At 32.3% G+C, this 27,687-nt stretch overlaps 2 protein-coding genes across 2 annotated transcripts in view; both read left to right on the forward strand.

Annotated features, from left to right (window-relative positions):
• Positions 1–399: 399 nt before the first annotated feature.
• LOC119599793 overlaps positions 400–27,687 on the forward strand; it is a 151,155-nt gene continuing 123,867 nt past the window's right edge. Inside the window, exon 1 of the mRNA XM_037949665.1 lies at positions 400–571. Coding sequence (XP_037805593.1) covers positions 511–571 — 61 coding nt within the window. The 5' untranslated portion in view covers positions 400–510. The remainder of the gene's footprint in view (positions 572–27,687) is intronic.
• Positions 17,665–21,048, forward strand: LOC119599794. The gene is made up of 2 exons (XM_037949666.1): positions 17,665–18,658; positions 18,719–21,048. The coding sequence occupies exons 1-2, from the start codon at positions 18,228–18,230 to the stop codon at positions 18,771–18,773; spliced, it is 486 nt and encodes a 161-aa protein (XP_037805594.1). The 5' UTR covers positions 17,665–18,227; the 3' UTR covers positions 18,774–21,048.

Here is a 27,687-nt window from a genome sequence, read left to right on the forward strand (position 1 = left end):
TTGTAAAAAAAAAAAAAAATTTTAAATATACTCATGGTGTAGGGTATTATATGGTCGGCCATGCCCGACTATACTTTTCTACTTGTTTATAATTTAACTTGTTTCTTATAATATATGATTGTAAGCTTTGAATAGTTTGTACAAAGAAAAGAAAAAATTTATTATTCTAAAATAAAAACTTAAACAAAAAACATCAATTACAATAGGATATACTTAAATACCAATCAATACTCAATTCCAAAGAAGACCTCATACTCAATTCCAAAGAAAATCTGCATAAAAATTGTTTTCTCGGTCGGTTAAACCAATTTTATTGTATGAGCTGATCAAAAAAAGCTAGCCGATTAATTTTCAACTAATAGCCGCCGGCGCGTAATTTGTCATTAGCTGTCGCCGCCGTTCAAAATGATCGGCTAAGGTCTCTGCTGACAACTTTACATATAATATTTACTATTGTATAAAATTGTTTACATTTGGATAATTTCATATTTAGTGTCTTTTATCTTAGACATGTATCCTTTAGTGCTAATCAAATCTTTTGGAAAAGAAACAAATGAGGATATAATTAATGGTATGTATAATTGTGTGTGCGGAACAACAAGAAAATATTTATTTATAAAAAATTTAAAAACAATGATTTATGAAATTATATTAGTACACGATACTAATAGCTAAGGTTTTTTCTCAAAAATAGGCATTTATCGGCACTTACATTTTAAAAATCGGCAATTGAAAGAAAATAATTTGTACCAAATAAACATATAAATAAATTTAAAAATCACAATATTATTTTTACATACATAACTCAGGAAATTTTTATTCAGAATAGGTCTAATAAAAGAACTCTTTGTAAGGGTACACCGAAACTTTGGTTTACTGGAATAAAATCTATTAGAATTTGTATTTGTAAAATGTAAATGTATAATTATTTATGGAATACTATACATTTATCCTGTAAAAAATTTTCAAATTTTGGTTATGAGTGATGTAGTTATTTCATATGTATATTACTTGACAGTGAGTGATCGTTATCAACAATATTAGTTGTGTTTTGTTGCTATCAATGAGTGTTAACGCTTAAAGTTAGCAACAAAACGAACATTACCTGACTTGGCATCACTCCACAGAAGAAATCTGCTAAATCTTGAAATTATTTACATTTTCTTAAAAAAGGTTTTTTTATTTGATATTTTTACGAACATTACCTGACTTGGCATCACTCCACAGAAGAAATCTGCTAAATCTTGAAATTATTTACATTTTCTTAAAAAAGGTTTTTTTATTTGATATTTTTTTTGATTTAAATTTTATTTTAAAATATTTTTTTATTGTTTGACATAAACACATTAATATTTGTATTTTTATTTTTGAATTGGTAGCACTTTTATCGACGTTAAAATTAACTTGTATAATTTTACACGTTAACTCCTAACGTTTATAAATTTTAAATTTATATGAAATTGCCTTTGAACGTTAGCAACAAAACACAACTATTAATTAATTTTCTCAATAGGATATGCAACCAATTGTCTAGAGCGTGTGTCTAATATGGAATTAGTTAATGGTTCTAATCCTAGTCGATATCAGAAGTTTTTTGAAAAAATATTGTTTTTTTAATTTTTGTAAAAACCATTCCAAATTGCACGATCAAATAACTTATTAATGGAGCATTGAGAAAGAAAATAGACTAATAAATACAGAATATTACTGCAAAGCCAATTTTGAGTCCAGGAAAGTGGGGTAATCACATTTGTAATCAGTTATTTTCTGGTTATCGTCAAACAAAAACCGGATAGGTAAAGATTTTGCTGCGTAAATTCTTATAATATAAAATTTTCTCAAGATTTTTTAACTTTTCCACAAAAATGTGTAAATTTATTTTCGAACAATAAAAAATTTCTTAAAAATTATATAGTTTTACCACCCTTAGACCCGACTTTAGGAAACCTATTCGGGATTTTCATACATAAATTGTGTTTCCTTTTCATAATCGATCCAATTGACATTGGTGATCTACCATAATATAAATTTTCCTATCCCAATTGTTTTAAAAGCTCCATGTAATTTTTGCTTTTGTAAAGTTATAATAAATTCGTTAGTTGGTTCGATTGGGTAAAAAATCGTCATTTTTGAAGCAAAAATCGGGAAATCGGCACTGTACTATTTTGAAGGTAAATATCGGCAAAATGCCGATAAATCGGCAAATCTGGCAGACCTGATTACATTATAATTATGACATATTGCATAAAGGACTGATGTCTGTGTCTTTCAGGATATGGCGTTTTTTAATATACAAAATGCCGATAAATCGGCAAATCTGGCAGGCCTGATTACATTATAATTATGTCATATTGCATAAAGAACTGATGTCTGTGGTGGAACCTTTCAGGATATGGCGATTTTAAATATACATACATACATATGTATTACTAGATCTTAAAGATATGTATTTTTATACCCTACACCACTTTAGTGGGAGGGTATATTGGATTTGTGCTGATGTTTGTAAGATTCAAAAATATTCGTCCTAGACCCACCTTAAAGTATACCAATCGGCTTAGAATCGTTTTCTGAGTCGATTAAGCTATGTCCGTCCGTCCGTCCGTCTGGCTGGCTGGCTGGCTGTCCATGTAAACCTTGTGCGCAAGGTACAGGTCGCAATTTTCAAGATAATTGGATGAAATTTGGCACGCACGTTTTATTTGACCCAAGGACGAAGCCTATTGAAAATGGTTAAAATCGGTCCATTATTTCACCTAGCCCCCATAGAACAGAACCCCCCGAAAAGGGCTTCTGAGCTCATAATTATGTTAAATATACAGATATATCGATAAAATACGGCATAACTAAGTTTTATAGAAGTCTTGATAACCCTGCCAAAATTTCATAAAGATCGGGCCCCATTTGACCCTAGCTCCCATACAAAGTCCCCTTCAGAAAATTACTTGAATGTCCCAAATTAACTTATAAACACAAATATCGCGATGAAATTCAGCACAATAAAATATTATGTAAATATAAATATATTCACAAAATTTTATCGGGCTTGGTCCATATTTGCCCCTAGCCCCCATATAAAGCCTCTTTCAGAAAATTAGTTTTTCATCCATAAATTGCTTAAATGTATCGGAACAAGGGGATATTGAAGATAAATGCTTTATTATGAAAAATAAATCACATTTAATATTCATGACTGGTGTAGGGTATCATATGGTCGGCCACGCCCGACTATACTTTCTTACTTGTTGAATGTTAAGCCTGAAAAGTGTTGAAGGGTATTTCGGTGTAATTTTTGGGGATTGATGTTTTTGTATTGGAGGTGGTTATAGTTGTCCCAATCTATAAATTCAGTATGTATTATTAATGAGCTGATGGTATTCTTTACTTTGTGGTTGAAATGCATTTTATTAAAGGACAATTTGTTGTTGTGACAGTTCGACTGTGGTCAATAGTTCTTTCATGAAATTAAAATAAAAGGACCTTAATTATTTGCGTTAGTGTGGAAGGTGGAACTGGAGAAACTGCTCGTCGGTCTTAATGATAGGTCTATGAGGCTCTTAATTGTGCTAGATATTTCTTGAATGCCTGGGTAATTGTCTCTCACAATCCGAGATCGCAGGGGTGATCATTTAGGACTCTGTTGCATCTGTAACCGTTAACGGCTTCAATGACTGCCAAATGATGCTACATTTCCCGTGCGCTTGCAATTGACAGTCCGTCGACGTCGGATAGGTTTCAGCTCCACCACAATTTCCCAAGATTTTATGAAAATAAAACAAAATATATTTTCAAATTTTAATGAGATCTCTTTGTATTTATTTATCTTTTAGTTCGTTGAAATAATAATGCCAAGAGCATGAAGTGCTTATAGACCATATATAGAGGCAGATAAAAAAAATCACCACTACATACACAATATTGGTATTTTTTCAATGAAATTGCACTGAAAAAAATATTTGGTTATTTTTAATTTTGAAGAATAAATTGCATTACTGTAAAATGAGAATATTTATAAAGAAAATGTAATCAATGTACATAAGAATGATAATTTCTTCACATAGAAACAACATTTCAAATTAAAATGTACAAAAAAAATAATGAAACAAGATGAACCTATTTACTTTCATTGTTGAAAATTATTTAGGGTGTACGTTGTTTTTGTAAATTATGCTCATGTTTTTGCAAGTTGTTATTGTTTTTTCAATTTGTGTTTGCAATTCCTTTAACAAAGCGACATCAGCCTGCTTTGTAGAATGCTGTCAAGCAACTAAATAAAATATTTCTATTTTTGATGCTCTTGTTTAGAAGTTCGTCTGCGATCGTGTTGTGTACATGTAATTTGCTGAAAATCTTCGTTGTCAGAACAATACTAGACGATCAGAAAAGAATTGTTGTTAATTTACCCAAGATTTTATATAAAAATAAAACAAAAGTATATTTCAAATTTATTAGAGATGAAGATCTCTTTTTATTTAAACCAAAATATTACCTCATAGAAGTAGATGGGTTTTAAATGTAATATGCACGTAGTGCTTATGTCTTAGACAAATCAAATGTGATTTATAATGTCAAAACGAAACAAGCATAAATTTGGTGGCTAACAATATTTAAGCACGTTAGCGGTTTACTCGTTAGACTCTTCTTTAAAGGATTCTAACTTTGTCATAAATAGTATTTCAAAAAAGTAGTTAAATCAATTTAAACTTAAACAGTACCTTTAACGGTTTACTCGTTTGAATCTTCTAACGAAGTTGTAAATAAAGGGGAGCTTAATAAGATTTTAATGTTGCAAAAAATGATATTTGCATATGTTATCAAAGCAAGTGTAAACTAAAGGCCTGCACAAGACAACAATAATGCGACAATTTGCTAAAAAATTTTGTGTGCTTATGATAGCGCACACGATATTTTTTTTTAACAAATTGTCGCATATTGTTGTCTTGGGCAGGCCTTTAGTGTAAACCATAAATCGAACTTAAATATTATATATTTTTTTAAATATTTTTTCTTTTTTTTATAAAACAAGTGATCAAATGAATCAATCAGACTGAGCTGGTACAATAAGCGTTACCATAGAACAAATCCTGTGGGATATAGTTTTTCACAGACTACATACTGCTCTGCAAGGAAGAATGGTTTTAAAGCAGACCATGAACTGGGCCTCTTAAAGAGAGGCTTGGTCATAAATGAACCAACCACAAGGCGGTGTATTTAAATTAGTGTGTATGTTAAAGTAGACGTAAATATATTCCTGTGAGCATTTTAAGTGATAACACTGTGTGACACACAAAAACACTCATTACGCGATATAATGCTTTTTATAGACCTAGATGAGTAGATCATTTTATAATTTTTGGAATCTTCAATATACCCTAAAAATCGGAAGATATTGGAAAAACGCCTTTTTTGACTTAAGAGACTAAAAAAGTTATATCTCAAAATTTTCTTAACCGATTTAATATTTTTTTACGGAAATGTATTATATACAGTTGCGTTCAAAATAATAGAAGTGAAAAATTGAAAAATTTTGAATTTAAATTTTTTAGTGAAAGATTTAGATTTTTAATTAAATCTTTTTATAATTTATTTATTTAACTTGTTCTCTAGTTTTTATAATCGTTATTTCAAATATTTTAAACATTTATATACAAAAATATTTATTTTTTAAAATTTATATACAAAATCTATTGTTCAAAATAATAGGAGTATTCGATTTAAGTTCAACTATTTTTAAAATAAAAACAAAAACGAAAGGACTTTCATCTAAAATATTATTAATTAATTTGTGGCAGTACAACAAAAGTCATTTTTGTAAAGATTTTATTTAGAATTTGGGTCTATGAGCCTCCGGAACTTAATGTCTCTACGACAACGGTTTTGAAGGGCTTGATGACACATGTCGTGGCCGATTACCACAAATATGCAGTAATTTATTCAGAAAGCCTTAAAAGATGTTATACGCAAGGTCTTTTAACGTTTTGCTTTAGACTCAGTAAGTCGACAACCATGTAATGGCCTACTTCCTATGGAACGAGCTTCCACCAATTTGGAATCAATAATGTTTTCATACGACAACACCGCCATTTTATCAAATTTGTTTATTAGGAATATGAGAACATATCTTGGGGTAATATGTTTACCTACAACATTTGGTCTACGATACCATTTTACAATTTATTAGACCATACCCTTTTTGTCAAGACCCATTATGAATCATTCCTATTATACAACATCCTGGAAAGTTGGTTTTAGCTTAATATTTTTTGATTAATGGACTTCTAATATATTTTCTGAATTCATTTAGATTTAAAAATGTAATTTGTTGTCGTATTCATGCATTAAAAACTCATCCATTTATGAAACCACCTCTAAATGTGTTACTTGGCAAACTTTATGGGTTTCACTATATGCTTTATGGTCTGAAATTAAGTTTTTTCAAAAAAGATTTGTTTAAAAATTGATCTGAACTAACTGAATATTGATCACGATGTTTAATAACTACAATTTGGCAATGGGATTAATTTTAAAAAACAATGGGATTAATTTAAAAAAAATGATAAGCGCTTATGGAAAGCTCTTATCATTTTTGAATAAAATGTACATTTTTTATGAGAGATTTTAAAACATTTGACTTCCTAAAGTATTCAAAAAATCTTTTAATGAAATTACCATGAGAATTGTCATATTTTTTTCGCGATATTTTTATAATTTTCAAGATATTTGAACAGATTTTATTTTCGTCAATTCTGACATTTTCTTTCAGGATTTTTAATGAAATTATTGTGAAATGAGCTCAAAATCATCTAAATATAACAGTTTTATATTATATTTTTAATATTAACTACGAATAAAGAAAATTAATGTAACTTAGGTTAGATAATATACGGTACTCCTATTTTTTTGAACAGTCGTAAACGGATATGGATTTCGAAAAAAGTGAATACCAAAAAAACTAATGAACCTATATAAAAAATTTCATTTGTTTTGTATTTTAAACACTTAACAAACAAATATCGTGAAAAAAATATTGGATTTCTATAAATTTTTCCTATTTAAATTAAGCTGCACAATTATTTTTAAGTCTCACTCCTATTTTTTTGAACGCAGCTGTATTTAGATCTAAATACAAATTTTTATATATATTTTTTTAATTTTTTTACAATTCAAGATCATTTTTGTCCCACCCTTTATTTGAAAACATAGTTTTTAAATATTTTTTTTAGCTCATACTTTTATGAATAAAATAAGATATGGAACGTTGAAATCAGATAAAAACTGATAAAAATATAATTTTTTCTTAAAAACAAAAATTTACCAAATCTCTCATTTCTAAAGTAAATTTTCCATATGAATAATATAGCTTATATTCTTACATTGATATTTTACTTTAGCAAAGAGAGATTTAGTAAATTTTTGTTTTTACGAAAAGAATTCTATTTTTGTCATTTTTTATCTGATTTCAACGTTCCATATCTTATTTTATTCATAAAAGTACGAGCTAAAATAAAAAAATATTTAAAAACTATGTTTTCAAATAAAAATGATCTTGAAATGTTTCTTATGGGTAAGGTTTGTTTGGTACTGACTAAGGGCAATATCGGTTGAAGATTTCGCCTAGCCCCCATACAAGTGACCCCCCAGAAAACTCCTTAAATACTCATAAATACGTTAAATATGAAGCAATTTCCATGAAATTTAGCACAATTCAGTTTTATGCACCCATAAATTTTACGGTATAGTATGGCGGACATCGGGTCATATTTGACCCTAGTCCCCGTAAAAGGTTCTTAAATGCTGATAATTGGGTTAAAAATACTAGTAAAGCAACGAAATTTTAAACAAATTATTTTTATTGGAACCTTAACTTCTCGACCAAATTTTCTGGCAATCGGTCCATAATAGACCCTACCAACCATATAAGGTCCCCTTCAGATAATTACTTCAACTGGTTCATTACTGGCTTAAAAATATCTGTATAGAAATAAAATTCGACACAAACTAGTTTTATAGGATCCTAAATTTCGTTTCATTAATTGATTATTTTATTATGAGTGATAAATTATCCCTAAGTTTTTCCTGCCAATTTCAATCGCCATGTTTATCATCACACGCATTTATTTGCATGAGTTTAGAATTTCCAAAGAAAATTAATGCTAATAACGAGGAATATAAGGACTACAATGGTATTAATTATAACCTACTTGAACATATGATTCTTTACTCTGATTTTAGTCCTATATATAGAACTTCGGATGTTTATATTCAAATTTATCATTTAAATTCTATTTTATCCTAGGCATATGATACTATAAATCATAACAATTTAATTAACAAATTAAAATCAAAATTTCATTTTAGAAGGAATACGTGTAGTTTAATACAATCATATCTTAATGGTAGAAGCCAATTTGTTTCCTGCGACAACAGATATTCTAGTATTTTGCCTTGCAAAAGTGGAGTCCCACAAGGATCAATGTTGGGTCCATTATTATTCATGATTTATATGGATGATTTCATTAGAACTATTAATTTACCTGTTTCGGATATTTATCTATATGCTGATGATATTCATATGGTTTTTTGGCGATAGGCATTTTATTCATATTTTAAATGCACATATAAATTCTAAAACGCAAGTTGTTGCCTCATGGATGAAAGAAATTTTTTTACGGATCAATACCGATAAAACCAAGGCAATGTGCTTTGGTATTAAGGATACTACGCTTGTTAATATTACAATTGAAAATATTCAAATTTATATTGTAGACGATATGCGTTGTCTAGGTATTATCCTAGATAACAAGTTTTCTTTCAATAAACATATTAATTTATTAAGCTCTAAAATAAATTTTGTGTTAAGAAAATTATATAGTTTAAATTACAATTTCCCCACAAGAATTAAGATTACAATAGCACATGCATTTCTTTTATCGCTATTAAATTATGGTATTGAGATATATTCGGCTGCTAATAGGACAAATTTTGGGAATGTACGCAGAATTGTAAATAGGATAATTAGATATGTATATAGCTTGAGAGTATATGATCACATTTCTTCACACATTAGATTGTTTTTTGGATTCTCTTTTTCAACATATGTTCGTTTTAGTTACTTTATTTATTTTATAAAATAATTTCAACAAAAACACCACCAAATTTATATGATATGTTTACGTTTTCAAGATCTACTCGTTCACCTATAATTATTATACCTAGAATCTGTCAGTATTTGAGCACTCCTTCCTAGTCAGAATTTCTAGGATATGGAATACACTTCCTGCACATCTAAAAACTTTTACTTATGCTATAAATAAAGCTAAAAATATTTTTATTGAACACTTGTCATAACATTTTAAATATTGTTCCTTATAAATATTAATTATGTTAATACTAAATTATAATAATATTTATAAAAACATAAACTGTACATATGTATATAATCTATTAGTTGTAATACTTTTGCACATTGTATTGTACTTTTAACCATATATGGCCCATTAGGGCTCGGTTAAATAAATTAATAAACAATAAAAAAAAATTCACTATAAAATTTTATAAGAATTGGTCCATAATTGACCCTACATCCCATATTAGGTTCCTTTCAAAAAATTACTTTACATCAGGGAGAGAAAATAATGATTATTCTTAAAATTTATAACAAAAAAATCAAATACATGGATTAAGAGTAAAAGTTAATTGAATATACCATTTGTTTTCTCTAAAGATGCATTATCGGTTAAAACAATGATTTTTATTTTTTAAGTTTTATTTAAAAAACTTAATTTTAATTATTATTCTTTGAGTTTTATATATTACTCAGAAAATAATAATTTTTCTTAAGTTGAAAAATAAAAATCAATTTTAAGTTTTATTTTTTTACTTGAAAAATTATTCTTGAGTTTTATTTTATTTTTTTCAAAAATAAAACTCAATATGAAAACATTTTCTTTTCAAAATGTTTAGAGAAATGGCTTTTTATAATATTAAATGTAGTTTTTGAGCTTTTCTTAAGAAATTTTCAAAAAAAGGAAAGTATGCATTTTAACTCTTCACTATCTAAAACGCATAGCTATGATAATATTGATATTTATAAAATTTTCAATATGGAATATTTGGATTTTTATGTCTATGTCAAGGTTTTTTCGGATTGCATAAACACTCATTTATGGATACATTATCTCTTTTTATATCCACCAATATTGGGGTAATCTGATTTTGTCATTTCGTTTGTAACTCATAGTAGTCGTAGATTTACATAAGTTCATACATACATATATTCTGGGTACTTATAATATTCTAAGACGATGTAGTCAAATACAAACGTCTGTCTGTTGGATGCACTGTATAGCGCAAACGGGAAAAGCAAGGATGCTGAAATATATTCTGAAAAATCCTTCCATAATAAAGTTTAAACTCTTATAAATATGTTTATTATGTAGCAATTGTGATCAAATAATACCTAAGACTATAAGTAGTCCGAAATAACATGTGGCGAAAATTAGTTCTTATTTGAAAAGTTGAAAAAGTTAAGCTATGTATACACGGTTGTCAGACCTACCAACGTTGTTAGATCTGTCAATGTACTGACAATGAAAAATTCTTAGCAACAGATAAATTGTCAGTTTAGACGATTGCAAGAAAACCTTACAATTTCATTGCCAGACAATTGTGAGACAATAAAATTATCTGACAACAAAAATTGTCAGTTTACACTACTGACAGGTTGTTGTATGGCTCACATTGTTTCGATATATCAAAATATAGTATTTACTATGTTAATCCATTAAGTGAGTTAATCGTAATAAAGAATTCCGAATAGATCATTACACAACCATCTTCTTAAGACCTCCTTCCAAACTCACATCAAGTTTATTAGATACGTTTAGATGGAGACAATACATTCGGTTTGCCTGGATGTAACACAACTACTTGTTTCTAATGTTATAATAACATTTTAATCAAAATTTCATTTACATATTTGTAAGAATATACATATTTTCATATTAAGTTTTATTTTTGAAGAAAATAATATAAAACTCAAGAATAACTTTTATTTTTCAAGCAAATATATAAAACTTAAAAATGATTTTTATTTTTCAATGAAAAAAATAAAACTCAAAAATAATAATTATTTCTTGAACAAAAAATAAAAATCAAGAAATAAGTTTTATTTTTATACAAAAAATAAAACTTAACATTAAGTTTTATTTTTGAGGAAAAAAATTTTGCTTGAAAAATAATTATTAAATTTTATAATAAAACTTATAACAGTTACTGTCTCTGCTTTTCACTCATTACTGGCTTTAAAATATCTGTCTTGCAATGGAATTCGACACAAACATGTTTTATATGAACATAAATATGTGTATCAAAGTTTATGACAATTGGTCCATAATTGACCCTATCCCCTATATAAGGATCCTTAAGAAAAAGGATTTAACTGAGTGATAAATATTAATAATGCTCTAGTTACTAGAGTTGCAGGAAGTTGCAGATGAAATTTATAATACTTACTCCTGATATATAACAGTAGTAGATACAATGTTCACCCAACCTCTTATAGCCCCTTTTCCTTTTCTACGGTCTTTCAAAATTTGGATTTGTATAGTATTTTAGTTTTAAAAGTAGGCCACAAGCACTTACAAAATCGCAGTAACCACATGGAATGATTACTTACTAAGACTACTGTAAAACACGTGCTAATTTACAAAGAAAAACTTTAAGGAAAAATCATAGCCTTCATTAATGTAAAGGTGTCTAAAATCTAATTTAAAAACCTCAAAACGACAGGCAAAATATTATCAACTTTGTATATGTATAAACAATCACAAGGTTAAGCAATAAACAAAATATGATTTAAATTGTATGATTTGAAGTGTTAGCTATAATCTACCATCAAAAATTTATCAGAATTAAATAATTGAAAGAAATCACTTGCACAATCACCATTTTATGTTAATTTTGTGAAGAAGATTAAATAGAGTATAAGTTTCGATGGAACTTTAAATTTTTTATTGTCAACCATTTTATTTTTTGAATTTAGATAATAAAACACGACACACGATACACATTTCCATCACATGTTGATGCTTTCGATTTAAACATTTTGTTTTATTATTGTTCTAAGTGGAAGTAACTGCCGTAACACAAATTTTACGTTGCTGCCGCAATATGTTTTATTATTCTATTGGTTTGAATAAATGCCGCCACGCCGAAGCGAACGCATAAAGGAAAAGAACATGTCGTCATATGAGGAAAATGCCGCAATGGCTTCTCCGGCGGAAAGTCACGATGATAAGACAATGATCGAAATGGACCATCTATTCCAAAACTTAAGGAAAAAATTGTGGCCCTGAAAAACAACGTTGAATACTACCAACATGCCGATGCCGATGCAACATCAGAAAGTAAATATATGTGAGTGCACAATGTCATTTCAATATAATTTGCCCCAGCCATTTACTACCGCGCGTTCTTTTGTTCCTACAACACCCTCTTTGCCATATTATAACACGCATTCTCATGTCCCAACGCCCTACACTGTCACACAAAAATATACGCCAACAACAACGTCGTCTAATACACCTTCTTTTTCGAACTCAGTAGACAACCTACAACAACGATTTACACAAATGTATACATCAGCCTCGTCACATCAACAGACGTACCCACCAGTGACATCAACAAACCTACCCATATACACAACAGCCGCCCCTTTGAATATGCCTGATATACAATCTGCCAACGACTGCCGGCAACTTCGTAAGATTCACGACTTACCGTACAGGGAAACCACAATAAATTATAACTATTCAAACTTAGAAAACTTAATTCGTTTACAAAAATCACTCAAAGGTGATTCTAGAGCCAAAGTAGAATCATTTTTGATTCACCCCGATACTGTGATGCAGGTGGTCAGTACACTTGACTTCCATTATGGTCGTCATCAGTTGCTAATTGTTAGTGTGAGACTTGAAGTGAAAAATCAGTCGATTGTCATTTAAAGATCGTGGATCTAGGGCAACAGAAATTTTAGAAATTGTTCCGACTTATGTGGTCCTATGGAAGAAGTTTCATTCAGTGGTTCTCGTTATTGACCTTTATATATTGACCTTTATACATTACAGTAGAAAAGTTTTTGGATACTTTCTAAAGTCAAAAGATCAAGTTGTTGGAATATTTGAAGAATATAAAAAGCTTGTAGAAAATCAGACTGGTAGAAATTTTAAAGTTCTGCGTACTGATAACGGTATTGAGTTCTGTAATCGACAAATAAATGAAATTATTACTTCCTCCGGTATCATACATCAAACAACTGCTCCATACACACCGGAGCAAAACGGTTTGGCTGAAAGAATGAATCGAACCATCATTTAGAAAGCTAGATGTTTACTAATTCAGGCGAATTTAAACAAAAAATATTGGGCAGAAGCAGTAAATACATCTGTCTATCTTATAAATCGTTTACCCTGTAAAGGTCTTGAAAATTCTACACCGGAAGAAGTTTGGTCAGGACGTAAGCCAACTTTGAAACATTTAAAAGTTTTTGGTTGTATGTCTATTGTACAGGTTCCTAAAGAAAAACGTAAGAAGCTTGATCCTAAAGTTAAAGAATTGTTATTTGTTGGATATTGTGCTACATCTAAAGCATACAGATTTCTTGATCTTAAAACGAAAAAAATAACAATTAGTAGAAAAGCAATATTTTTGGAAGACAAATTTCTCAAAGATGTGTGTGAAGACAACAACAATGTTTTTTATATTCCATTCGATGAAAACCCGACAATTTTATTAGCTCAACCGAAGAAAATCAGAGGATGAAGTTATAACAGTTGGTACTTCAAGAAATACTCCTGCAGTTTCATTAAGTGAATGTATTGTTAGTGATGATGTACAATCAGAAGAAGCCATAATAATTAACAACATAGATACACCTACCGTTAGTAATGATAAAATCTTGGAAGAAAATGTAAATGTTGGAAATTCTGATGTGCCAAATAAAAACTTAAGAAGAACTACTAGAATTCGTAAAGTTGCAGCTCGTTATGCAAATACTGCATCAAATCTTGCTCTAGTAGAACCCACTACATTAAAAGAAGCGCTGAATGGTCCTCAAGCTGAATTATGGAGACGCGCAATGGAGGATGAATACAGAGCTTTGATTGATAACGGTACATTGATTGAATGTGATTTACCAATAGATAAGAAACCGATATCGAACAAGTGGTGTTTCAAAATTAAACGTAATAAGGCCCGTTTAGTGATTAAAGGTTATTCGCAAAAGAAGGGGATTGATTAAGAAGAGACGTTCTCACCTGTTGTGAGATATTCATCAATTCGCTTATTACTCGCTTTAGCTGTTAAACATGACTTAGACATTGACCAAATGGATGTTGTCACAGCATTTTTGCACAGTAACTTAGATGAAGAGATCTATATGCAATTCCCTGAATGTTTTCAAAGTGAAAATGGTAAAGTTTGCAAATTGAAAAAATCGTTGTATGGATTGAAGCAGGCTAGCAGATGTTGGAATCAGAAATTAAGCAAAACTTTAATTGGCTTTGGAATGATTCAATCGAAAACTGATCCATGTATATATTACTATGTAGAAGGGGAAATAAGGCTGTACATAGCAATATATGTTGATGATATTTTGATTTTTTCAAATGACTTCTCTAAAGGACAATGTCGAATTTTAAGATGAAGGATATTGGTAATGCAAATTTTATACTTGGTATGAAGATAACACGTGATAGGTGAAACAGAAAACTATGGATTGATCAACAACTTTACCTAAAAGATATTATTAAAAAGTTTAATATGTAAGAAAGCAAGGGGGTTAGTACACCTCTAGATTTTAATCAGAATTGTGTCCAAATACTGAAGATGAAATAAATGAAATGAAGAAGGTTCCATATCGAGAAGCTCTTGGAAGTCTTTTGTACGCATCACAAATAAGTAGACCAGACATTTCGTATGCAGTAGGAACCCTCTCTAAGTTTACGCCAATCCTGGAAAAGCACATTGGGTTGCTGTTGCACATTGGGATTCGCAGACGCAGACTGGGCAAATGATCAAGATAACCGTCGATCGACAACAGGCTTTGTCTTTCTATTTCAAGGATCCGCAATATCTTGGAATTCAAAAAGGCAAGCTACTGTGGCACAAAAAGGCAAGCTACTGTGGCACTACTACCGAGGCTGAATACATGGCATTATCTGCAGCATGTCAAGAAGTAAAGTGGCTAAAATCATTGTACTATGACAACAATGGAGCTATAGCTTTAGCTCATAACAATGTATACCACGCTCGTTCCAAACACATTGACATTCGTCATCACTTTGTTCGTGACTTGGTTCATAGCAATATTATACAAATAAATCATGTTGGTACTGAAGATATGGTCGCAGACATCTTTACTAAAGCATTACCTGCTGGAAAGTTTAATGAATGCCGTCAACATCTTGGAATAAGAAAATTCAATTCTAGTAGGGGTGTTAGTGTAAAGACTTGAAGCATATAGTAGGGATATAGGCGAAACTGAAGGGGTTGTCAAACAAAATTTGTTATTCTCTTCACACAGATGAGTTCTCAGAGAATAAAACACACTAAACGCACTCACAAACCTTCAAATTTTCTAGGTGAAAATGCGAGGACATTAGCACTTAATAGGTTTTCTTATCACTTAAACTTAATATTTATTATTTTTGCCACACTTTTAATGTATTTAAAACCCCGAAAATAATTTATATTTTACAAACGAAAAAAATATTTTTAATTCTTTGACATTTCATTTTAATTAAAACTGACAAAAGAAAATTTTTAAATTTTCGTATTGAAAATGATAAAAGTATTTCATATACTTTTTTCTTTGCCCATTAGTGCAGAAAATAAAAATAACAAAAAGACTTGTTTATAATATGTTTTAAGATGAAATGTCTTCTAAAAAAATTTATTAACTAATATTTTCATTCACTAGTATATGAAATCCCAGTAATAATATACAAAAATAACGTATCAAATATGCATTTAATATTTAGTATCTTTTGAACAACTGTGTTTAATTTTGTGCTTCTACTAATACATTCTCACCAGTTAGGTTTTTGACAGGGGACTTAGGTCTTTGACAATCCCTTTCGCCTATATGCTACTATATGACTTGAAGTTTATATTATTTGTTATATTAATCAAGTATTCAATGTTTTATAGTTGAAATGTATTTCAAATATCTTTTTTCACTTTTTTCACTCAATAAACCTTAATACATTACTAATACGCAGCCAGATTGCAAAAGTGCGAGCCATCCCCTCAATTACTGAAAAGAGAATGTATGAAACTGTTAATTTTACCATGGTACCATGGTTTCTAATTTGTCGGCATTTTTGTTAAATGCGAACTGCTAGACGAGTAAGTCAATAAGCTTCCGCTTCGGAAACGAGAGGAATGGACAAAACAATCAACCATCTTAGGCCGTATCCCAGTGTACATGGCTTTAGTTTAAGGTTGCAGGAAGTTGCAACATATATTTCGCTTTCGTTGGAAGCAGACCCCGGTAAACCAGATGTACCATACCATAAAAAAGAGAAAACTAATCCATCGTTTACGATTGTGACTGAAGATAATCGACTTACTAAGTGTCCCATGTGCCAGCAAAACCACTTATTGTACCACTGCGATAAATTCAAAGAAATCCCTACAAATGAGAGATGGCAATTTGTGAAAAATATTCACCTCTGTTTTGGTTGTCTTCGTCCCGACCATAATTCAATGTGGCTTGTCAAAAGGTGTGAAATATCACAATCGTTTATTACACGAAGATGTAAAATTAAAAGGGAATGAAAATAACATAGTTGATCACGAAAGTAGTAACACTATTGAATGTCAACATATAAACACGGTTCAATGTGAGGATGACAACAAATTGAACGAGGTGAAAATGTACGGGGAGAATATCAGCGACTCTGTAAATGCAATTGTTAGCGAATTAATTGACAAAGAAACATTATTTAAATATTTACCGGTAGAGTTAACAGTACCGAAAATGTAGTATAAAGGTTGTGGGCTTTATAGATGAGGGTTCAAAAATAACTCTTTTGGAAAATGATGTTGCTGATAAAATTGGACTTAAGGTACTGCTAATAATTTATGTCTTGGTTGGATTGGAGGTAAGACCAGTAATGAAATGTCAAGTAAGGTGAATTTTGAAATAAGTGGTATTAATGAAAATAATCCCAGTTTTCAAATGAGAAATGTCTTTACGACGGAAAAATTTAAACTTGCCGTCGCAAAATCTTCAATTTGATAAATTTAAGAGAAATTTTCCCATTATGAACGAAGTAAGGTGAATTTTGAAATAAGTGGTATTAATGAAAATAATCCCAGTTTTCAAATGAGAAATGTCTTTACGACGGAAAAATTTAAACTTGCCGTCGAAAAATCTTCAATTTGATAAATTTAGGTGAAATTTTCCCATTATGAACGAAGTTGTTATTGATGATTATTATGATGCCCGGCCAAAATTACTAATAGGTCTACCCCATACTAGTCCCGTTCGTCCATCTAAAGTTTTAAATTTAGACGGATGTTTTGCCTTACATCAAACGAGTTCGGCCAACATAATTTTTGGATCGAATGACATCTCGACTGAAGCAAAGGAATGTAAAATTCATGTGGATATTTTAAATAATATTCATAAACAAGTTTTAGATTATTTTACGCTGGAAAATTTGGGAATTAAATTATTAGGGCCAATAGTATCTCATGATGATATGAGAGTTGAGGAAATATTAAATAGTACCACAATAAGAAAAGAGTCCCAATACGAAACTGGCCTTCTATGGAATCGGGATGTGTTTGAAACCAAGGATAGTTATCCTATGGCATTAAAGCGACTGCAGAATATGGAAGCCAAAATGGATAAGGATAAAAGTTTAACTCAATGGTATATGGCTAAGATAAATGATGGAAGCTGCAATGAAAAATAATCGTACCTGGTACTTGCCCCATTTTGTTGTAACGAATGTAAATAAAGAAAACAAAAGACGCCTAGTTTTTTTTAATTCGAGGTTAATGAAAGGACCCGTAAAGTATCAACCTAAGTCGCTGTTGTCTATATTATTTCGATTTCGCCAGGGTAAAATAGGAGTTTGTGCCGAGAAGAAGAGAAGATAGCTCAGATTTTTCTCTGGCGAGATGGGCAGTCTGATAGGCCGCCTGATGGATATGTTATGCAGGTTATGATATTTGGTTCGGTCAGCTCTCCTTGTTTAGCGCAATATGTTAATGCTGAAATATACAAAGATACTCATCCCAAGGCTAATAAGGCAATAGTTGATAACCATTACGTGGATGATTACGTCGATAGTTTTGACGATATGAATGAAGCCATTAGTGTTATCAGGGATGTAGTTTATATTCATAACCAAGCAGGATTCGAACTGAGAGGTTTCGTGTCAAATTCAAAGAAGCTTTTAACTGCAATAAATGATAGCGAATATATAAATGACGATCAAAGTTTGACAAATTTATGCGATAACGAAACTACATCTGGGAAAATTTTGGGGAGGCAATCTGATGATAGTTTTTGCTTTGTCCTGAAGTTTGCAAGAGTACCAAAAGAAGTATTAAATGGGGATCGGAAAGTGTTGAGCCTTACAATGTAAATTTTTGATCCCTACGGTTTTCTAGCCAATAATAATAATAAATATAAAATCTAAAGTCTTTCTACAGGAGTTGTGGAGGAGCAAAATTGTGTGGGATTTGCCCATTCCTGATGAGATTTATGCAAAATGGTACGTATGGTACAGAAGCTTATATGATATATGTGAAGTGAAAATATCCAGGTGTTATGGGAGAAATCTCTTTAGTACGAAGACAGTGGTTGATCTACATATTTTTGCGGACGCTAGTCAAGTAGCCTATGCCACCGTTGCCTATTGGAGGTTGTGTCACCATGGTGATGTTGACGGTGTTTTTGTTGCAGGCAAGTCGAGATATGCGCCACTAAAGCCGCTTTCCATTCCACGCCTTGAGCTGCAGGCGGCACTTCTCGGGGTAAGATTGAAAGAGTCAATAATATCCTGTCACGACAAAAGGCTAATGAACGTCATATTTTGGTAGACTCCAAAAAGGTATTGAAATGGATTCAGTCTGACAGGGCCTATAAACAGTTCGTCGCCCACCGTATCTGTGATACTGTATCGCAGATGAGGTGGAACAACGGCGTTGGTTGCCTGGAGCACTAAATCCTGAGGGTGAAGCAACCAGGCCACATAACTTTTCAAAAGCATTTTCATCATCAAGTTGGTTGAATGGACCAGCATTTTTAAGAGATTTTAAAACAAGTTGGCCAAAACTCCCTGATGATATTGATGAACATGAATGTCAAGCGGAGAGGAGATCCAAACTTTTTTTGTACTGTAAGTGACAAATCAATCATTCCATTCGAGAGGTATTCAAACTTTTATAAACTGGTCAGAGTTATGTGTTGGGTTCGACGAGCGGTGAGAATGTTTAAGTCGTATGGCGCCGTTCGAAAAGAAATAGCTGTAAATTTTGGACGTCAACTAAGTGCTAAAGATATTAATAATACTACTGACTTTTTGTGTAAAATGGTTAAAAGAGAAGTTTTCTCAGAGGAGTACAATCAATTGAGAATGAATAAACCGCTATCTAAGTCTAGCTCCATTTTTAAATTGACTCCGTTTTTAAGCAAAGATGGCTTAATTTATTTGTGTGGTTGTATCTACAATACCACTTGTGTTGTTCGTAGTACGCTTATTGTAAAGCAATATCATGAACAATTTAGACACCAAAACCACGAGTCGATCTGCGCCGCAATCAGAGTAAAGTTTTGGATCCCGTGTCTGCGGCAATTAGTAAGGTCCGCTAAAAGGAATTGCCAAAGCGATGGGTATCTTTATTTACATGTCTAACAACCCGAGTGGCCTCCGGTAGGTTAGTGGTTAGTGTTCTAGTCTGGTAGACCGGAGGTGGTGGGTTCGATTCCCACCTGAGGCACTGGTTAAGGAGCGCACAACAGGCCCGATAGAGGCCTAGGTGTATTTCTTCGGATTTGATGTATATACATCCTCCTTTCAAACTAACTAACGAACAACCCGAGCAATTCATCTTGAAATTGCAAAAGATTTGTCAACTGATGCAGTGATATTGTGTATACGAAATTTTGTCAACCGAAGAGGCTTGCCTGTGCGTATAAGAAGTGACAGCGGCACAAACATTGTGGGTGCAAGCAAGGAGAAGTTTATTTTCGATGATGCAAAAATAATAGATGAGTGTTCACAGCGTGGTATATAATGGCTGTTTAACACCCTAGTAAATCCATCAGCTGGCGGAGCATGGGCGCGAATGGTGCGTTCGGTTAAAAGTGTATTGGCTTTCACATTAAAGGAAAAGGCTCCTCAATTTGAAACCTTTCACAGTTTATTAATAGAGGAGGAAAATTTGACATCCAATCATTTTTTGATTGGATGCCCGAATATAGTACAAACGCCTGCTGTGCCAGAAAACAATGGCATATACTACAGTAGTTAAAACAAACTTTTTGGAAAAGATGGATACAAAAGTATCTCCTTGAGTTAACTCGTTGGACAAAGTGGCACCAGCCAGTTAAGCCAATTCAGACCGGTGATGTGGTTATAATATGTGATGATAGTGAAATCTGTGGGCAATGTAAAAGAGGTGTGGTGGAGGAGGTGTTCCTGGCAGCAGATGCGCGGTGGTGAGAACAACAATTGGCAATTAAGACGTCCGGCATCGAAATTGGCAGTACTGGATGTTAGAAGAGAGTCTCCCTGGTCGACATACGGGCCGGGATGTTATGCATTGATTTTTATATTTGAATTTAAATTTTGTAACTGTATTCTATGTTTTGAAACAGTGATGTATTCGAATAATATGTGTTTTGTTTACGTATTTTTATTGAAGTAATTGTAAGGTTCGAATATTTTTTATGGTAATCGCTTGGGTGCACAAAATGCACAATCACCATTTTATGTTAGTTTTCTGAAGAAGATTAAATAGAATAAGTTTCGATGGAACTTTAATTTTGAAATTTTTTATTGTCAACCATTTTATTTTTTGAATTTAGATAATAAAACACGACACACGATACACGATTCACATTTGCATCACATGTTGATGCTTTCGATTTAAACATTTTGTTTTATTATTGTTCTAAGTGGAAATTACTCCGTTACACAAATTTTACGTTGCTACTGCAACAGAAGTAAATAACCAGATTCTGGAACTGCGACATTTCAACTAATAACATCGCCATTAATTCTCGAAACAGTTCTGTCAAACAATGTTGTGATTAAAAAGTTCTGATGAAACCATTTCTTTCAATATTTCCATTGTTACAAATATTTACAGATTTTAAAAACAACTACTTCAAACCAGTAGAAAAATGTCTCGAATTTATTGTAAGAAATTTTAATTATAATTGACGGTTTCCAAAAATTGATCTCAATCTCAACAATTTGAATCAAAAATCGCTAGAAAATGATCTAGTTCTAACGAAGGTGTATATTTTCTCTAAAGCTTCTTTAGAACTATATCTGAGGATAGCAAACTCGAACTTAAGTCATTGATTAAAGAACTAGTTCCAGAAACGTTCCATTGAACGAGTTTGTTGATGCGTAACGCAAAATTTTTTTTTTTAAATGTAACTTGAGCTCATCAAATACGAACCGATATTTCTACAGATAACCAGTAAACATTAATTTTTATGTTGTACATAATTAATTTTTAACCATATTTTAATAGAAGAACAATTAAAATTGGCATACAAGAATATGTACAAAAAATCTTAAGAGGTGTTAAAAAAGTGCCAAGAAACATTTGAAAAATGCTTAAAAAGTGCATTTTTGGGTACTAAATGATCTTAAAAAGTGCTAAATCTAGCACTAAAAGTGCTAAATTGGCAACACTGATTGTAAGTGAAGCATAAAGTTATAACAATTATTATTTATTTTGCAACTTCTGGCAGTGTGTGTCCTCGAAAGGCAATTAGTTCAGAAGTTATGTTCATTCATTGTCAATTCTATCAGATATTAAAAGACTTTTAAAACGACGCACAGTGGACCATTCTACGAGATGGCGGTCAAAAATCTATAACTTTTGATTGGATCGGAATTTTTGAACCCGTTTTTTTTATAGACGATTTAAAATTAAATTTAAAAGGTTTGCAATCGTTTCTAAACGTAAAAGTAACGGTTCGGTAAAGGAATTTTAACGATAAAGGTAATTTCGAGACTGGTAAGGAAAAATTCGTACTTGTTTAAAAACTAGAAGAATGAAAAATATCGGATATTATTATATTATAATATTATTATGATGTTGGCTGCACTTGTTTAAAAACACTATCAAATTTTTGTCACATAAGCAACAGCCAGATTACAATTGGATCAGGGACTTTTGCGTTAAACGTCAAAGAGGTTAGGACTTTGAGGTTAGGAAATTATACTTTAATCGTTTGTTATAAGAAATATAATTTTGTGAGTATTATTTAAAATTGTTTGACATGGTTTGGCCAACAGACCGAATTTTCTGGGAATGCGTTACCCTCGCATTTCTGCATCGGTGGTGTTAACTATCCAGTGGTGCCCTACCGGGAACCCGTCCTACAATGTACAAAATGCTGGCACCATGAAACGTATTCGAGAAAATGCCCAACGTATATTAAACTTTTGAACTCGAAGATAGAAAAAGCCAAATCGATGAAACCAAAAGCACTGTCATTTAACCACCTGTATTGCCATCCCCTAGGATTGCTGTTGCGGAGAAATCCTTTTCGTGAACGGAGGTCTACTGCTGGGGATTCTGTAGTGTATTCTAAAATCGCTGAGGCCTTTGTGAAGGGCACCAATGGCGTTGGTGGAGATATGAAGGTTATAAAATCTTTTTTAACCTCTATTATGGAGAAGATAGAAAATAATGCTTCAACTAATGATTCCGAAGGTATCTCATCCTTCTGTAAATCTATTTCGGAAACTTTAATTCATGAAGATAATTCAACATAACTCAACTAGTATTCGCAATAAAAACATCAGTTTCAAAATATCTCCATACCAACAAAGTATCCGAAGCGTGTCTCTCGGAAACTTTTTGGGACTCTAATGATAATTTCCATATTCATAGCTATCACACAATCCGCTCTGACCGTGTCGACAATACTCGTGGTAGTATAGTAGTATATATATCCCACCTAACTATACAAATTGCGAACAGATTGTAAATCAACTAGAAACACTACTATATTTTACTAGGTACTCTGGAGTGATGCTCTGCGGGGATTTTAACGCTCACAATGAGGCATGGGGAAGCAGCCACACGGATAACCGTGGCATGAAAATTTTAGAATTGTTCGAATCTTATAATATAATCCTATTGAATACAGGAGAATATACTTACCTTGGAAGAACACCATCCTGTATGACCTGACCTTTGAATTTTGTGATAAATTAACTGGTCCATGTGGTCCTTCTAATGATCCGGATAGGAGATTATTTCCAATTGATGACAATACAGATCATATGTTACTTACTCTGAACTTAATAATGCCCTCTAAATGGAAAAACTTTAGCCTAGTTTATACCGATGGCTCTAAATCCAACTTTGCTGTTGGAAGCGGTATCTGGTTCCCCGATTTTGATATCGAGGGTTATTTTTCACTACTCCCACAATCATCAATCGCTGTTATCGAAGCCCTTAAGCTGTCAAGATGATAGACGTTTTCTGATCTTATCCGACAGTAAATCAGTCCTCACAGCTTTAGAATCACTTCCTTTAAGTCGTACCCACCCTTACATCTATGATATCAGAGACCTATTATATTCACTAAGGCTACGTAATATTGTGGTTAAATTTTTTGTGGATCCCCAGTCACATGGGAATTTATGGCACCGAACATGTAGACAAAATCGCATCATCTCACCCTTACAATGACAATACAAATGTTGTTTCTGACATGGACTTGAGGGCATCTGATCGTTTGTCTGCTATATCTAATTGGCAATCTCGATGGGACAATTCTGATCATGGTCGCCATTTGTACAATATTGCCCTGCTAATAAACAAGGAGCCGTGGTTTAAGGCTAGTGGATTCTCTCATCACAAAATTTCATTAATTAATAGACTGAAAATTACCCACACAACATGTAAAGATCACGTTTATAAAATCAATATCACAAATGATAATATGGAAGCGTAACTTCTAGTTCCTAATATAGAAGTCTTATAAATAAAAATAATGAAAATTTGCAAACAAATAATGAAAACAAGAAATTATAGTCGGGCGAGGCCGACCATATAATACCCTACACCTTTGACAAAAATATTATGTGATTTATTTGCCGTAATAAAGCATTTAAATTGAATTGTACCTTGCCTCAGATATACATATTTAAGCCGTTTATTGTTGAATAAAATTGTGGACATTTAAGTGAAATTTTGATGGGGGCTTTTCATAGGGGCTAGGGTCATATGAGGACCTATTATTATGGAATTCGTGAGGGTCATCAAATCTTGTATAGAACTTGGTTTTTGCAGCTTTTTGTCGAGATATATAAACATAATTATAGTATATTAAACATAATTATGAACCTAAAATATGAAAATATTCGGCGGGTTCAGTTGTATGGGGGCTAGGTGAAATAATGGACCGATGTAAACCATTTTTAACAGGCTTCGTTTACGGTACCATAAAGATCATGTGCCAAATTTCATTGAATTATCTCCAAATTGCGACCTGTAGTTTGATTACAAGGTTTACAAGCCCTATTGGGGGGTTCAGTTGTATGGGGGCTAGGTAAAATAATGGAACGATCTTAACCATTTTCAATAGGCTTCGTCCCTGGGACAATAGAAGATCATGTACCAAATTTCATTGAATTATCTTCAAAATTGCGACCTGTAGTTTGATTACAAGGTTTAAATGGACGGACAGACAGACGGACGGACATAGCTAAATCGACTCAGAAAATGATTCTACTTTAGGATGGGTATAGGACCAATATTATTGTGCGTTACAAACATCAGCACAAACCCAATATACCCTCCCCACTGAAGTGGTATATGGTATAATAATACCACGTTATTTTCATATGCACATGCATTAAAAGAGGGAGTACCCGCACCCGAAACAAATTCTCAAAGCTCTATTGAGAATCTAATTCAAACCATGAACAGTTTCATGGCAAATATGCAAAATATTTTTCAACAATTAATGCAGAATCAAAGCATGCTCATGCAGATCCTGCTAAATAAGAAATGAATTCCCTAAGAATTTGTTTTTGGAATGCTAACGGCCTTAGCCAATACAAGAATGAAGTAGAACAATTCCTGCTACTTCAGAAAATTGACGTACTACTCGTCTTTGAAACACACTTTACCCTAAAGAATTGTTTCAGAATTAACGGATACTACACTTACGATACAAAACATCCAAGTGGCAGAGCCTGTGTTGGAACAGCCATTTTAGTGTGAAAAAATATTAGACATTTCCCAATGCCAGAATACAAAAAGGACCATATCCAGGCCACCTCTATAAATATGCCTGATAGCAGAGTTACAATATCTTCAATATATTGCCCTCCTAGGTATAATATTAATCGAGAGCAGTTTCTCGATTACTTTAAAACTCTTGGACCAAGATTCATAGCAGCTGGTGATTATAATGACAAACATGCAATTTTGGGCTCTCGCCTCATTACTCCCAAAGGCAGACAATTGCTAGAAGCGATATAACAGACTAGATGCCATATCTAGTGGCCAACCTACCTATTGGCCTACAGACCTCAATAAGATTCCCGATCTAATTGACTTTGGTGTAATCCAAAACATAAAACGAGAATTTATTTCAGTGATCCCTTCACTGAACCTCTCGTCAGACCACTCTCCTACAGTTTTAACGTTAAATTGGAAAACTATTGTTCTTGTTTCCCTAACAAGAAGACGAACTGGCTAAAGTATAAAATGTATGTCAGCTCACACTTGCCACAAAACATTTCATTGAAAAATGACCATGAAATACAATCCGCTGTCGATATATTTACGGATATCTTACAAGATGCTGTCAAAGTTTCTACACCCACAGTCACCTTGGGATACTACAAAAATTCGAAATGTCCTAGGAACATTGAGTCTCTAATTAAAGAATAGAGAACACTCAGACGTCAATGGCAACAATCGCGATCTCCAAACATAAAGGTTAAACTTAATTAGTGCCAAAGAAGACTTCACATCGCCTTAAAAAATAATAAGGAATCTAATCTGAGAAATTATCTCAAAAACTTATACCCTACTAAGAAAACAGAATATAGTCTCTGGAAAGCTGTTAAACATATGCAATGCCCTATTGCATATGAGTCACCCATACGCCTCCAGAATGGTCAATGGGCAAGAAATACGTCAGAAAAACTTGAAGCATTCGCCAATCACTTGGAGAATGTGTTAACTGAAAATGATACAGATTCTTCTGTTAGTGCTAACATTATAAATAATGTTAGCCCCAATAAAATTCCGGTTCTCTACCGTGAAGACGACAATCAAAGGCCTAAAGGCAGGAAAATCACCTGGTATAGATAAAATTACTACCACGATGATAAGTAACTTGCCCAATTCAGCACTGAGAATTATTTTGTTCATCTTTAACTCGATGCTACGTATTAGATATTTCCCAACCTCATGGAAAGTATCCGAAATTGTTATGATACCAAAACCGGGAAAACATGTCACTCAAGTGACATCATACCGTCCCATTAGCCTGTTGTCTATATTCTCAAAACTTTTTGAAAAGTTATTGCTTGAAAGCCTTATAGTACACCTTAACGATAATTGCTTTCTTCCTGACCATCAGTTTGGTTTCAGAAGAAAGCACAGCACTATCGAATAACTACTTTTATTCGGAAGACCTTCGAGAGCAAGCAATATTGCTCAGCATTATTCATAGATATTTCTCAAGCTTTCGATAAAGTCTGGCACGATGGACTAATACACAAAATTATCACATTACTACCTGCGAATGTACACAAACTGCTTAAAAACTACATATATGAAAGATGTTTTCAAATCAGATCTAAAGATCTGATCTCTTCACGTCGAAAAATATCTGCTGGAGTATCCCAGGGGAGTATTCCAGGCCCGTTCCTATATATTTTACATATCACACATCTACATTTGCGGATGATACCGCTTTTGCAAGTATACATGATAACCCTTCAATAGCTTCTGAACAACTCCAGCTTCACATCGGCGAATTGGAAAAGTGGCTGGACAAATGGAAAATAAAGGTCAATGCAACAAAATGTACTCACGTTACATTTACTTTAAGACGAGAAAATTCCTGAACAAAGCCATGTGAGATATCTTGGTATCCACCTCGATCGCCGCTTAGCATGGACTCACCACATTGAAGCCAAGGTAACACAAATAAAATAAAAGTCAGCTCAAATGTACTGGCTAATTGGACCACGGTCAGCTCTAGACTTGTACAAAACAGTTATACTGTGGGGAACAGCCTCCTCATCTAATGTTGAAAAATTACAAAGAAAGCAGTCAGCACAGTTAAGGTCAATAAGAGATGCCCCGTGGTACATTCGCAATAGTAATATTCATAGGGATCTCAATGTCCCCATAATACGCGAGGAGATCAAATTCTCTTGTTTA

This window comes from Lucilia sericata, unplaced genomic scaffold (genome assembly GCF_015586225.1).
Source record: "Lucilia sericata isolate MDLA Ls3-8-SP2 unplaced genomic scaffold, ASM1558622v1 Contig000088F_arrow, whole genome shotgun sequence".
Taxonomy (NCBI): Eukaryota; Metazoa; Arthropoda; class Insecta; order Diptera; family Calliphoridae; genus Lucilia; species Lucilia sericata.

Excerpts from the sequence above, each read along its gene's own strand:
- LOC119599794 (XM_037949666.1), top strand. The coding sequence starts at position 18,228 with ATGCAGGTTATGATATTTGGTTCGGTCAGCTCTCCTTGTTTAGCGCAA. Across the intron at positions 18,659-18,718 it reads AAAGTGTTGAGCCTTACAAT|TCTTTCTACAGGAGTTGTGG; the intron begins GTAAATTTTTGA and ends TAAAATCTAAAG.